General features: G+C 41.2%; 1 protein-coding gene across 1 annotated transcript in view; it reads right to left on the minus strand.

Annotated features, from left to right (window-relative positions):
- Positions 1 to 2999: 2999 nt before the first annotated feature.
- Positions 3000 to 15255, minus strand: part of IL1RAPL2 (interleukin 1 receptor accessory protein like 2) — a 362581-nt gene continuing 350325 nt past the window's right edge. Inside the window, exons 10-11 of the mRNA XM_082061910.1 lie at positions 13114 to 13284; positions 3000 to 3767 (exon numbers count right to left, since the gene is read on the minus strand). Of these exons, the coding sequence (XP_081918036.1) occupies positions 3070 to 3767; positions 13114 to 13284 (869 nt within the window). The 3' untranslated portion in view covers positions 3000 to 3069. The remainder of the gene's footprint in view (positions 3768 to 13113; positions 13285 to 15255) is intronic.

The following is a 15255-nucleotide window of genomic DNA, read 5'->3' on the forward strand; positions in this document are numbered from 1 at the left end:
ACGTGGCACCAGGCACCGTCAGGATAGAGCCCTGGCCTCTTCCCGATAAATCCAGCTGAATAAGTACACGGCTTTGCTCAGACAGAGGAACACAAAATGCACTTACACCCTTCTGTTTCAACTAATGAAGTTCAGGTGAACGAGCTAGAACATTTTTGCTGCCAAACTGTCACTGCTGCCACCAGGGACCGCACTGGAGGGTTGCTATGATTTTCACTGTGGGACAAACTCCTGGTCTTGATGCCACCCAGGTCCCACTGACATACGCATTTCATTGTTTGACAGTATTTTTCCAGACCCTTAAGTGCTACCTATGGCAACTGTAGCACATCATACTGGTATTACATGAAACTGGGCCAACAAGAAGCCTCCTGAGCTCAGGTCCCCATCCCCATACTGAAAGCAGAGGGGTACAGCTGGTTCAGATTCACGTCTATATTGTCAATACACACTTCAAAATCTTAAAGCAGATTGTGACTTGTCATCTATAACTAAAAGACATCGGTACACAGACACACAATGTGCTTTTGCAAAATGACAGAAAAACTGTTCTTTTCATGTTACCTCAATGCAAACATGACTGCATTTTGCTTTTGTATAGCTACTGCTCTAAGAAACATTATCATCAGGTAAAAGAATTTGCTACCCCTATTTAGTCATTGTAAATAAAATAAGCAGATCAACCTGCATATGCATTTTTTTCTTATTTTCTTTTTTTTTTTTTTTTTGAGTTTGCATGCTTAGTACAGAACCAGTAGGTTTAAAATCTCACTGAACATTCTATGTGAATTAACTAGAGTTTAAAGTAATGTGGAAAGGAAAACGATGAAAAGTACAGCTTTTCATTTAAACATATGCAGCTCTTTTCATGCAGGGTTTTCTTCTAGTTTTTTTCCCTTTTTAAAAAAATCACACTTTGCATTAAAGAACATAGCCAGTGTAAACACAGTCTGTAAACACTTAAAAAACGGTGCAAATTCTGTAAATTTCTGGGAGGAGGTTGAAATACATATATTTATAATGGAGGTAAAATTACTTTCTCAGTAGAAAAATACGCATATTAAACACCCATATGTTTGGAACGTAACTTCACAAAAGAGCAAGTTATAGTCCTATACTGTGTAGTAAATTAATATATTTTCTAGATTCCCATTTTCAGTGTTAGTGTTGAATGCATAATAATGCTAGAAAAAAACAAGAGAAATATGTATTATTTAGAACCTAATGAAAATCTTACCAATAGTAACTGGTGTAAGAGGGCACAGAATAGGGGAAAGAAGCAATGGAAAAATACCGACCTCGGTGAATTACTGCACATTTGAGATCATTCTCATGGCCTTTGGGCCAATTCTGGATACTTCTGTCTTAGGTCAGTGTTTGTTTCCATTTGACTGTAGGGTGCAATTTAGGAACCACCGCAAAATGTCAAGGATTTACTGAACTTGTTTGCCGATGAAACTGCAGGCAGCCAAGTGCAGAGTGCGAGCTTTTATTCATGCAAGCAAAGAGAACAACGCTAAAATCATACTGAAGTACAGGCAAGCTTGCCTGCCATAAAAATATTTTGGGGAACTTGCTCCAGTAGATCTTACTGAAACAAAACTCTCATGTCTACTGTGTTTTCATTAAAACTGTGCCAAAAATTGCAAAACTGTCTTCTGCCTTCATTATTTAGAGCTTTTTCCTTGAATACTATTGTCTCCACGGTCTGATTCTGCAACCCTGAATCAACAGAGTGTGGAAATCTCCATGAAACATCCTGGTCCAAAGAAAACTTAACTCGCTGAGTAGTGAAGCCTGATGCTGAGTATGGGTAGGTCCAACAGCAGCAAGAATCCTTTCCATGAAAGATAAATGACAGTATCCTATTTGACTGATGGGATCACTCACATAAGTGAGAAATGCAAGACCTTACCAGGTGCTTATCACTTTTCACTAGTTGCACAGAGCAGAAATATTCCTGCTTTGGCATGTTTAAAAGGGACATAAACTGATAGGTAGATAAACAGAGAGAAAACTGTCTCAGGTGATTATCAACGCACTAGACTACTAGTAAACCTGAGTAATTTAGTGCTTCATCTCTGAATATTGCTCTAGTCATTATTTTCTATTGCTGATGTTCTCACAAAAAAAAAGTTAATTTCAAATTGTAACTACTGATTTTGGAAAAAAAAAATCCTATGTAAAATTACATTGCCTTTATTACAAATCTTAAAAGAGCTCAAGAGATTTTAAGAAATTTCAGATTAATGAATTGACTGACAGACATAAATTTATACTTAAACTGTTTAAAAAAAGTCATTAAAAATCTGCAAAAAATAGTGAAATAATCTATAATTGACAGAAAAATTATTTAAAATCCTCCTAAACATCTTCTGATATTCTAGTAAGTTGTTTAATAAAACCACATTGCTAATCATTGACTAGGAATACAACATGCCTCAATAATAAAACGAAGAGATGTTGATGTGGGCAGGTGATTTATTCTGCAGCAACTGTTACTATGCACTTCATTGATAAAGCTTCACCTGCATTGTTTCAGCTGGTCATCTTCTAAAATGTATTTGTGACACAACATCACCAGGGAGGTTTCCTCCTCCCTCCTTCTGAGAATGATTCACCTGATCTGTGCAGGAGATGATCATTTTCGTAGCATGATTAGAATTTCAAACTGTACTGCAGTCTATAACAAAAACCCAACAACTTCTGTGTATTTCGAATACTATTACGTAAATATGTATGAATGTGGGAGATCATGTACCGTGACCTTTTATCCATCCCAGATTGTAAACCTACTGTAAAATGATGGGATCTGTTTTTTCTATTCCCCCTCCTTTTTAAAGAAGCAATAAAATTGTACATTAAAAGACAGGAAGGACATTACCAAGTTACAAAAGAATGCCCCCTTTGTCAGTAATTTGTAAATGTAAACAAAAGGTTCAAGTAGAAAAGCAAACAAGTGTGCTGCTGCTTCGAATATCTTTTCTCACCCCATGGGGTTAGGCCAAAGTTCTTTAAAAATGCGTCTTCATGGCGGTCATGAAGCATCCCAAAATGTCCTGATCTTCACTACCAAATATCACTGGTGAAGCTAAGCTCCTTTGCTGATAAAGGTAGCAACGGGTTGTTCCTGTGAGGCTCTTGGGGATCCTTCATGGTATTGTTAAGAGGCAGCTGTCCATTTAGTAGTGTCAAGGGTATGTTACAGTACGTGTGATGGTTGCTTATGGAAGCTATCGGCAATGTTGCCGCTGACACATCATATTCATATCCTCTGCAATAATGTCTCATTTGCACAGAGTCCGCTTGATGGTAATCAGTTAAATCAGCCCGCGATTCTACCAACGTGGCAGAAGTGCCGGTGACGGCAAGAGAGGGTACAGTCTGGAGGTCTCCAAAAAGGCCCTGCTCTGCAGAATCCAGGACCTGATGCCGAGACACCACCTCCTTTTTCTTCCCTGGCATTTCAAAGACTAGGCGCTTCCAAAACTTAGAATTCAGTTTGCTGCTTTTTGGTCCTTTCCACTTGACCACTGAGAGAAGTTTGATGGTGTGCTTTAAAGATTCCACTTCATGATAATTCACTTTCCCTTTTAATTCAGTACACTCAATCAAAATAACTTTGATTTCTCCACTGACTAGCATGTTATGGAGTCTGTTTTCCATCTCAAAAATACTCCATCCTCTCCTGAGAACATAGTCTGGAGTTAACACGATAATGAGTCTTCTGCTTTGTTCAACACATCTTGTGAGATCTTCAATATAGGCTACAAATTACAGAAAGAGAGAAAGAGTAAAGAATAAAGAAGTCTATTGTATCAAAACATCAGGCTTGCAATCAAGTATAACAATCAGCTTACTGATCCACACCATTTAAGACAATTTCACAATATACTCCAACAAAAATAGGATTGTGTATCACAACGTATTTGTATTTATGGAGTACATATATAAAACTCCTTAATAACACCCTCCATCCTTTACTGGTTTTTCCCTGTTCATCTCAACAGAATGACATCTACATAATATCCTCACTGTGCAGATGCATTACTGACTGAAAATACACAGTTAACTTACTGAAAAAATATAGGTCAAGATCAATGTAATGTTTGTGTAAAGTTTACCAGTAACTCTAGATATGAATAACATCGCATTGAAGGAAGCACACACTGGGAAGCAGCTCTTGTGTTTCAGATGCAAGGACATGAGGGTGCTGCAGGGTGTATGAACGGTAACTTGCAAGAGCTCAAAAAGAAATCAACCTTCATCACATGCAAAACTTGTGCAATTGCATAGAAGCATCATGGTGGCTCTTTTTGTTTTAGGTGTTGACCACAAAAGGACAATAACATGCTTTGTGGCCCAATGTTTGGGTTTTTTTTAAATATCACAAACCTATGCTTCTATGTACCCCAAGGTATTAGAAGAAAATTGACAAGTGATAGGAACAAATGGAAAATTTAAACATGTTGGAGGTGTTTATTTGTTGAGACATCAGTGACAAAGAAAACAGTATTATTATTTCATTCATGCATGCCAAGTAGTTGCAAATGATCAGTGTAAGCAGAAATGCCAGCCCCATCATTAGGTCCATGATGTCAGCTTATTGAACCATGAAATATTCTGGACCTGGATCTCTGAGTTTCACTTGTCCCAGGGATGGCAAGGAGGAGAAGCCAATTACACTGGTCTGACATGGAACAGGATGGGAAAGAGATCTACTTACAGACCTGATCTAAAACCCATTCAAATGAACAGAACTCAACAAATTCCAATGGGTTTTGGGTCAAGACCAGAAAAATTAAACCATTAAAAAAAACGACACTAGGGTTAGAAAAGTGTTCATTGGTTGCACAGCATTGCGATTGCGAGCTTAGAGACAAGATACAAGACACTTTTTGTTTAAAAACTACATGAACCTCTTGACCATGCTACTCAGAATGTGCCACCTGACAACAGAGGAGAAGCATGTGTTATAAATGAAGACTTGGACACAAGAGCTGCACAGAACAGATCTTTACTCAGCACAGGGCAGGGCCTCTCTTACACACACTGCCCTCCAGCAGGAACGACGATTACAAATAACAGCATTAATCAACATCTGTTACTGCAAGACTCATTGTTATAGTCCCAGGCACCATACCACAGCATGCTTATTCACACCACTTCCAGTAAGTAAATAGCTACAAAATAGGCCAACAGGAACATTCTAAAATAGCTTATTTTCATAAGACTGAAGGCATAGTTAGCATTGGATCTGCCTTTACGAATGTTTTATTTCACCACTTAGCAGCAAGAAGAATTTCTTTCACAAATGGAAAAAAGAGGCAATTGCAAACATCCCACAGACACACAAAAATTTAAGACATACACATATATTACAAATGTCTACGCAACAATCCTGACTTTTTGTTAATGTTTTATGACTCTTAAATCATGCAGCATTTACAGATTTGTTTTTGTTTTTGTTTTTTTTTTTTCTTAAAATATTTTATGAGGAAAACCCCCACATTGCTCTGTGTAAAATAGTTACTCATTAATGAAAAAAATTCAACATGAAAATCCATGGGAGAAGCAGCAAAGAGGGAAGAGAATCAGCAACAATGAGAAAATGATAAGCAGAACTGGTGAAACAAAACTTAAGGAAAGGTAGAAATGTTCAATACAATGGAAAGAGATTATCCCAATGTATCAACAGCTCAGACTCTTCATTTTCTTCCTTTCTTTCTGCTCCCAAAAAGAAAGAATTTAGGTGGGAAGCTTCATCATTAGAGGTTGAATCTGCAAGATACAGTAAAACAACAAACTATCATGCATCTTTCCTGAGATATCCATCGCTCCTTCAAACAGCTCAGAACACTGCTATGTACAAGATCATTCTCTGCAGGACACAATACTGGTCAGTACCACACAGCCAGCCATGTATATACTGTAGGCATCCAATTAAAAGAGAAAAAATAACAAAACAAAACAAAAAATCACTCCACTTTCATCTCTTCAAATATCCAGCAGCAGTCATTTCAATAGCAACAACCCAGCAATAATCCCTTATATCATCTCAATGAAAAACTCACCAGACTTCGGTTTACACAAGGAACGAGGTAGGAAGAAGACAGGAAAAATCCCCCATTTTCACAGCTGGATACTTCTCCCCTCTGTGCCTCCCCCATGCTTTTGCACTCCCACCTTACTTACTGGATACTGCAACAAGTTAGAGCTCGTTCTACAGAAGACTCCACAGACACCTCCACAAATGATCACTAGGTGCTCCTTCACGTTCCAAGTTTGCAGCTGGTTCGCTGACAGACATGGGCAACATATAGGGGCTTTGCTGGTGCATTGAGGATAAAATGTACTGTATTATAGGAAATTGGGAACCCCAATGAACAGGCAAACACATTTTCCAGTCATCTGGTCCAGAAATACTTAGTACTGCCAATAACTTCAGCTTGGGACAACTACCAAAGGCAGGTGACAATCTCCCTGGAGCACGTAGTTCCATGTGGTGCACTCTACAAGAGGTCCAAGGTGCACAGCATACACACTTCTGTGAGGAAATGCATGGGGAACAGATCCCTGTCTGTGGAAATTCAAGCTTTATTTTTTTCCAGAGGTACCAGACTGACTGCATAAGCCCATGAGTTGCTAAATCACCCACTCTCCTTTCACTTCAGAATTTGAGACTGCCCAAAATACCGCAAGTTGTCTGTCTTGTGTTCAGTCCATTAGGAGGTCTTAAATCCAAGCAATCTCTATTGCAATGTAGGATGGAGAAAGGGCTGTTTTCACCCTTCCAGTGAGCTCAGATGTAACTGTCAGGACGTGTTTCTGTTTCACTTTCAAGAAAAAACACTGAGCAGGGATTTCAGGAATGGCGTCAACAACCAGGATCAACTGTGAGATTCCAGAAAAATACAGTTCCATCATATAAATATCATTTTGCTGAAAATTCACTTTCACTGCAGGAGGTATCAGTTTCAATGACACTTCATTGTGGGGGAAGAAGAAAATAATCTTGACAAAATCAGTATGGAATTATTAGTGTTTAATTCCCAAAGATTGTATTTTATCATAAACTAGAATGTAAAAATAAAATGTCAGCATTAGAATTGACCCACTTGATGTTATTGAAAAAGAACATTTTAAATTTTGAACCTTTTTTCCCCTTGGAACAGTATTTTGCAGTATGGTCCCAAAACTCTTTTCGAAATGTTAGCATTTGCCATAGGTCAAAAAATTAGAATTGTGAGTGACTGTATCAGTAAGGAACTTGCACCACGTCCAGTGCAATGCCCAAGGAGCTGTGGACAGCAAGAACTTCTAGACTCATAACAAACATAGTTTTTGCATGGTTGCCCTTAAGTAACGAAGACAGATCACCTGACAGCAAATATGTGCTCACCAAACTGTCAACATGTAATGATGCTGAACTGTAGTTAGAAGCGCCGAAGAAGAGAAGTCCATTTGCAGTTAAATCATGCATAACTGCCTACTGAACCTTGAACGACCCACACTAACCACAGGCTGGAGGGAAACCCAGACAACCTCATATGCAAGCGCACTAAGAGCAAGGGAATTAATGAACACCATGGACACAGAGCTGCTTATGCAAAGAAAAGACTGACTAACCAGATTCAGATGATTTGCAGAAGCAGTTGAGGGAGAGGGAAAGTACATCAGAAATCATAAAAAGCCCTATGGATATTTTTGGAAAGCATGGTCTGCAGGACCACAAGAATCAAAGAGTACCTGCCATCAGCCACACACTGGCTGGCTCCTGGCACTCTGAAAATAACCAGCCTTTCTGCGTTCGGCAGAGTGACTATCACTTGAGAAAGTGATTCATGGAAGAATAATTCAGCCTTGGTTTCCTAACTGAATAGTTTCCAAACCCTACCTCTGATTATTTTATTATGACAAAAATTATGGCATGTATTGTTTTTCCTGCTTATTAAATATCTGTTCCTTCTGCTAGCTCAGACCAGACCAGTAATGCAGTTGGGACTGCTGAAACACAGAGCAGAGCGATGGCTGCTCCCCAGAGAGCCCAATCCCAGGATCAGCTAAGGGACAGCTGATGTGTTCAACATAAAGAACAAATAATGCAGATCAGCATGACACACTGCCCTCTCACCATACCGCTCCCTTAACCCCTGTCAGCCTTTCTGTATTTCACATGGCGTAGGAAGGAGGGATTAAGGAGAAGGAAAAGATGGGAGCTCTGGGGATGTCTCCTTGCAGACTGAAGTGGGTGATTTTAGTGAAACTATTGTGGTGATAGGTGATGGAATCAAAATTCTGCATATTTAGAATCAAAGATTCATAAACTCATACGGGTTAGAAGGGGTTCTGGTGATCTGCAGGTCAACACTCTGCCCAAAGCAGAACCAGCTAAGTTGCTCAGGGCCTTTTCCAGCACAGGTTTGAAGACCTCCAGGGCTGGAGGTTTCTTCTCAGTGTCTCTGGGTTCTGTTCCGGTGTCTGACCATCCCCACGGTGAGGAACATTTTCCAAATGTTTAAATTGAATTTTCAGTGCTGCAACTCATACCTGTGGCCTCTTATTCAACAACTGTGCACCTTTGAGAAGAGTCTGCCTCCACCTTTGTGCTTTCCACTGGAAAGACAACAATAAGATTCCTCCTTGGCTTTGTCTTTGTTGGCCTTTTCTTCAAGAAACACAGTTCTTCGGGGCTCTCCTCTTGTATTATGTGATTCAGCTCCCTGAACATCTTGGTGGCCGTCAGAGGACCATTAGCGGGTAGCCAGCCTTTTTTGTTTTATTTCTCCCATTTCCAACTGTCATTTCTGTGCATCCCTCCTACTCCTGCCCATGCACAGCATTAAGTATAAGATTAATACAGAGTAGACAACCAGGGACTTCTGAAAGGAGTTTGTGGAGCTGGGTACTCTATTCCCACTCCACATAAAAGCTGTCCCCTACTGTATTAAGGCTTTTTGGGAACCCCAGGCACACAGTTCATACAGGTTTTCTTCATCCAGGAACCCAAGAAGCTGGAATTCATCCGGCAAAAATCACACAGATGGGCAGACAAACTACAAAGTGCCAGAACTGCAATACTGAGCTGTTGGGTGCTTTTTATCACATGCTTTAGCTGCTCTCCTGTTGTGCTGACAATCTCTCATTTTTTAGGTAAAACCAAATATTTTTATTCCATCACTGTAGTTCATTTCAGTGCCTGATCTCTATGTCCCGGGCTGAGCTAGAGTGAATTGCTGGTGTTGCTTCAATCCTGTCAAGATCAAATGCACATATGCTTAGAGAGCAACTAGATGGTGCTCTGATAGGTTTGTATTGCTGGTACTAAAAATCCAACTTGACAATTTTGACCTCTTCACTTTCAGGGTTTAAGATAATTTGCAGAAACCATGTGAGAAAAGTATCTTTCTCTAACGTAGCCCCAAATTTAGAAGTCAAGTGCAAACAGATTTTTCTCTCTGTATACACACCATACTTAGCAAGACAAAAAATGGCGCAGGTAAAAACATCATTATCCCTGTTTCCCTCCCCACAAGCATTCAGTCTCCTCGGGTCTCCTAACACTGAATTTAAAAGCCCACAGGGCTTGAGAGTCTGCTTGCCGTGGGAAAGGGAGAGGGTTTGCTAAAAAAGCCCTGAAAACTAATAGGGTGGAAAAAACGGTAAGAGCTAAGTAACAAGTGCACCTGTATCCTAGGGATCACAGTCTCTTTATACAAGCTGACATGTTCAATTATGCCTCGGTTACCTAGGCAGAAAGCTGCACGTGCTGTCGGCTCTGGCAGGCTGAAGAACACTCACTCTCTGTTAAGACCAAAGATATTCTTGGAGAAAGAATAGCTGCTATAATGCTTCCTACAACATGCAACTCCAATCCCGGGTGACAAATTTGGTCTTGCTGCTCACAAAGCACACTGCATTTCATGTCTCCCTGCCACGCTGCCCCTCTCATCTCCCAGCCTGCATGGATACGGGGGCTCATGCAAGCAGAGAAGCAGTGGCTGCTTGAACCCTGTTCCTGCCTCACCAGTTCGGGAAGCAGGTCCAGCTGTGCTGCCCTCAGGCAGCTCCAAGAGTCACCACAAAGGTCCTTGCTGGCCACCTTGTGGTGGGCACCACTGAGGCCCCCGGCATCCTTCGTGGTGATTCTCCCATTAGGACAAAACACTCCACTGGGATAAATAACATTTGTATCCTGGCAGGGTGCAGAAACCAACACCTACTGCAAAACATGATTCAGCCCCATCTGGCCTGGACTCTGGATGCTGGGGATCTGCTTCTCAACGGTGAATGGTGAACACGGTCAGTCCCCACAGCCATCACCTCTGTGCTCCCAGCAATCGCAAGAGTCACTCCATGGGCATCCCTGCAGCAGAGGGTCCTCAGCATGGAGCCGAAATGCTCAGATACGCAGCTCACTGCTGGGTGTGCAGCCTCAGCTAAGGCACATCTGGCTGTCATCTTTCCCTCAGCTGCACAGGGACATGCAGAGCCTATCATAGCTTTTCCCCAGAGGTCAGAGATGAATCAGCTAGACAAAAACATAATCAAATGTGTCCCTGAATTTTTCTGAAATCAGCTTTTTAGTTTCTTCAGAGAAGTGTGCAAGAAAGTTAATGAAATACTATTTAACAAATCTATTTTTTGCTTGCTCTCAAACCCAAGTAGCAGCTGTACATGGTGCTTCGTGCCAGGAACCAAGCGCAATAATGCACACCCTCCTGTGGTGGCACCTTAACATTGCAGCGATTATATGGAACAACCAGCCTCACAAAACACACATTTGTTGTACTAGTGGAATGACACACATCTAAGTACACGAGGTGTAGAAGGAAACACAGCAGAATGGAGAGTGGGAAACATTACGTTACACTGAAAGTCATTTAAACCGAAAGGCAAAGAAATGCAGTACATGTGAAAAGAGACATTTTCTAAAAAAAAATTTAAAAAGGGGATAACTGTGACCAAACCCCCATTTTGTTTTGTCATATATGCCACTTTTTGAGACAATGACTCTAAAATGTTATGTTACCTCTGGAGTTTCTAGCCGGTCCATGCCACATGGGACTGTCTGGTCTCCTCACCAAGCATTGCAAGTCCTTGTAGAGCACCAGGCAGAACACAGACACGTTCCCCTTCTCCAGTGTGCACGGAGAGCTCACAAATACAGGAGCCCTTCCCCATCACCTCTCCCACTCCCCCATTTTGCTCCCCAAAAATAAAGTGCCTTCCCCCATATCTTTGTCGAAGCTAACCCGTGGAAATCACACTCATTTCAGTTCCACATTTTATTCTGCATTGTCATTTTGTCTGATTAAACGTTCTTGAAGCTCCATGTGTTTGAATCAGGCCCTTTCATAATACTGAAGAAGTGAGTGTGAGATGAAAAAAGAAGTATTAAATTTGTGAATGTTCGTAAATGAGAACTGACATTTTCAGGTACCCTACATTTTCAGGAGAGGTTTAATGAAAACCCAAAGTGATGAGAAGTATTTGCTGAGTGTCTGACTGACAAAAATAAAATACCTTGCTGGCTGGTACAGCACTTGGAAAGAAGAATCTCATTTCAGATTAATCTGTGCTTCAGTATAGTTATCACTGAAGGGCAAGCTTTAAACTCTTTAATTCACTTGCATAATTGCTGTGTATAACTCTGTTATATTGTTGGATATGAAACAACTATTTACAACATTCCTGCCATTTTTGACACAAAAAAGGATGTATTTTCTCTTAATAGTATGTAAAAATTCAGTATCGCTTGTGTTGTCAGAAATCAAAGTCTATAAGCCAATTCCCCTTTCTGTAATAAGTCACTAAGACAGTAAAACTCACACCTTGCAGGGGCCCGGCAAAAGGAATAGGGGAAGCAGCTCTAACCCAGGAGCTGCAAATGCACATGGGAAGTTCACATCCCTGCACAGGACTTTGTATGATGTCTGACTAGGCTCCGACTCCTCCTCCCCAATGGAACAGGACTCTGAGCTCTGTTTCCAGCTCCCTCGAATGTCAGAGCAGAAGGAGGCTCCAACTTCTGGGGCAGCCACTGATGTTTGGCAGCAGCAAAGCAGCAGTTCCAAGTCTTTTGGCAGGCAGGCTGCTAACGCAGCCATGTTCTAGCTGCTTCGTGTCTGGGGACATCTGCTCCAGCACAACCACTGCTTTGTGTTGTTCATATTTCCTATACAGCATCACATGCAGAGATAAGTTTGTGTTCTTTTCTAATATTTTCCAAGGAAGCAATCTGCAGGCAGAATTTCTACAAAAAGCTGATTTCTCACAAGGGCAGCATTTCAAATAAATGTGATATTAAAGCAAACACACTGCACATTGGAAATTCATCAACATGATGCATATGACTCATGGTCTTTTTTGACTTGTGCAAAAATTACTCTGGAAGAAGAGATACCACATCTACAGCTAGGAAGGCATTAACAGTTGATACAGATGTGCAAAATGCTGCTGAATCTTCAGACATGGCATCAAAACTGATTGGAAATGGACAGCTGTATTTCACCATCAGCATGGAACACTGGGCTGTACATAGTCCTCTGAAGAATCAGAGTTACTTACCCAATACCAACACTGCTTAGAAATGCAACACTTGGTCAAAACTCTGATGAGAAAATTGCACCTGTACCATTAACTGGGAAACTACTGTAGCTATGAGATTTCAAAATTAGGAAAAAACAAACAAACAAAACCAAAAGACAATGGGAAATAAGACTTTTACCTGTGAAGGTCCGGTAGATAAGCAAATAATTACTGGAAAAAAATAGTAATCCCATTTTCAGTGATTGTAAAACAGAGACTACAATTTCCTGCCTAGTGTCTGATGTAGAGATTTTGGACTACAGTATTCCCTGCAGCACTGCAGCCTTTCCTGAGGGCAGGTCCAGCTCCTGCCTCCACTGAAATCAATGGAAGTTCCCTCGGATTTCAGTAGTGCAGGAATGAGCTGTAACCGAGAGGTCAAATTCGTAGCACTGAGGAATCTGCCCCAGTCCTCACAATCACTTCACAAGGAGAGGTTTCCCATATCTAGTATTTATTGCACAGTCCAGGACTCTAAGACACATCAGAGAGAACTAAAATTGATCAGTCAGAAATACTTACTTCCACTAGGGATCAGGTCCCTATCCGGAATGAAAAGCTTATATCCGTAGTGCTTTTCTAGAACATCTGGCAGAATTTCAAGTGCAAACTGCTCCTCTTCATTATTTTCACAATCTAATGCATCAGGATCCACTTTGGTGTATGAAAGATATGCATCATATTCCTTGTTGTCTGTAAGAAAACAAAGGCATGTTCAGCCTGCTGTTTCCAAGGGTACTATAAAGAATATAGGAAAGTATGAGGAAATTCTATTATTCCTTGAAACAATCAAGCATTTCCCAACAAAGTCGGGACTTTTCACAGGAACATATAATCTGGTTTCCATAGAGAAATTTTTCAGACCAGACAAAGCATATCCTTTCAGTTTTCTTCTGCATGTTGAGCTAGTTACTAACTCTGCTTCATGTTGCCAGTGCACCCATTTCACATCTGAAAAGACTGTGGGCAAAATTTCGATACAAAAACTAAAGTTGAAACTTTTCTATTTTAATCCTTTACATATTGCTAATGGAAATCTTTCTTTCAACTCCTATGCCTCAAGAGTGCTGTGATTATGTGAAAGTTTTGAGATTGGAAAAGTTTCTGAGCCTGGAAAGTTTGGGAAGTTTTGAGCAATGAAAACTTCCTTGCACAGGTAATTGTGAGAAAATACATGACTTAACTGAAATGAATAGCGATTATGCAGAAAACAATGACAACTGCAAACAGTTTGAAGCGTTTGTTTTGGTTTTTTTTTTAGGAGGTCTTGTAGTTTTTAAAACCAATATCATAATTTTAGAGGTCACTTGATCCAGGACATTTTAAATATTTGAGGCTCATAGCATGAAACTCCAAGAGCAAACGGGGTGCAGGGGGAGACATTGCCCCTCCATTGCGCCTGCTGGTTGGGTGGAGGCGAAGCCTGGTGAAAGGGTGGAGGCAGGCAGCGAGTGACAGAGGGGACACGGCACATGAGGACAGGGGGGCTGCAACCCAGTGCTTTGGCTAGAAAGGGTAACAAACCTCCTCCTCCTGCACAGCACCGGAGCTCGGCTCCAGCTCTCTGTGTCCGAAACATGGAGCTAAAAGCTGGAGGCTGTGCCAGGGGCAGAAGTGGCACCACTATTGAGCTTGGGATCCATGCTGGGATCAGACTGCTTAGTGACATTTCTCTTTGCTATTCCTCTGCAGTAATGGAGAATGGTACATTGAAAAAGTCAACCTTCAGCAGCTCGGTCACCAGGGAAGAGCACAGCTGCCATTATTTACAGAAAATGAAAAATCAAATACTTAATGTTGTGAGGACAAAACTGCATGAATGGAGGATTGCTGAGTGCCAATTATCTGTAAAGAATAGTGCACATGAAAGATAATTAAAGCAGTTAAAAACCATCAATATATTCAATAAAAAGAAAACATAGCTAATCATAATACAATACATTCCTTCATGACCTTGAAATGACGGTTATTTTCTTAAAATTCTTGACACAAAGCCAGACCCATGAGGGTCAGAGCTACAGACAAAGCATGTGAATAATTATGTCTGTAAAAGGCAATTTGCTGAGTAACACCATAGCTGTATGGGAGGATGTCCACCTAGCTTGCTGATATTTCTCTGAAATCAACAACATAAAAAAACCCCACAGTAGTTACTGATGGAAAGATGACAGAAGAACAAACAGCAAAGAAAAAAAGCCAGCTCTGGAGGCCTGTCCAAAACCCACCACCCTGTCCATAATGAAGCCTGCCAGAACCTTTCAAGAGAAGCCAGCCACCAAGTGATGCGGGAGGCAAACATCCCTGCAAACATCTGAGCGCTCTGCAAACCCCAGAGCGCTGCTGTGCCTGGTCACAAAGCAGCGTCAGAGCTGTGTGCTGGCACAGGGCAGACAGGGAGGACTCCCTGAGCCCTGTCCCTTCCAGGTACGTGGGTGGCTACAACAGCCACCCCCTCCAGCCACCTCCAGACACAATACAGGGAAGCAAGACATAGAGCCAGCTCCCCCAGGTTCCTGTGAGTCCATATGCTTGTGTCACATCCCTACCGTCTTGACTCCCTCCTTGCAAGGAGGATGGAGCAGAAGGACTTGTCCACGCTTGCCCACTGCTCGCTCTGTTCGGAGCCACTTTCTAAATGGCTTCCCCTAGTACTAAGTATCATTT

Source organism: Streptopelia decaocto, assembly GCF_964273445.1.
Source record: "Streptopelia decaocto genome assembly, chromosome: 10".
NCBI lineage: Eukaryota > Metazoa > Chordata > Aves > Columbiformes > Columbidae > Streptopelia > Streptopelia decaocto.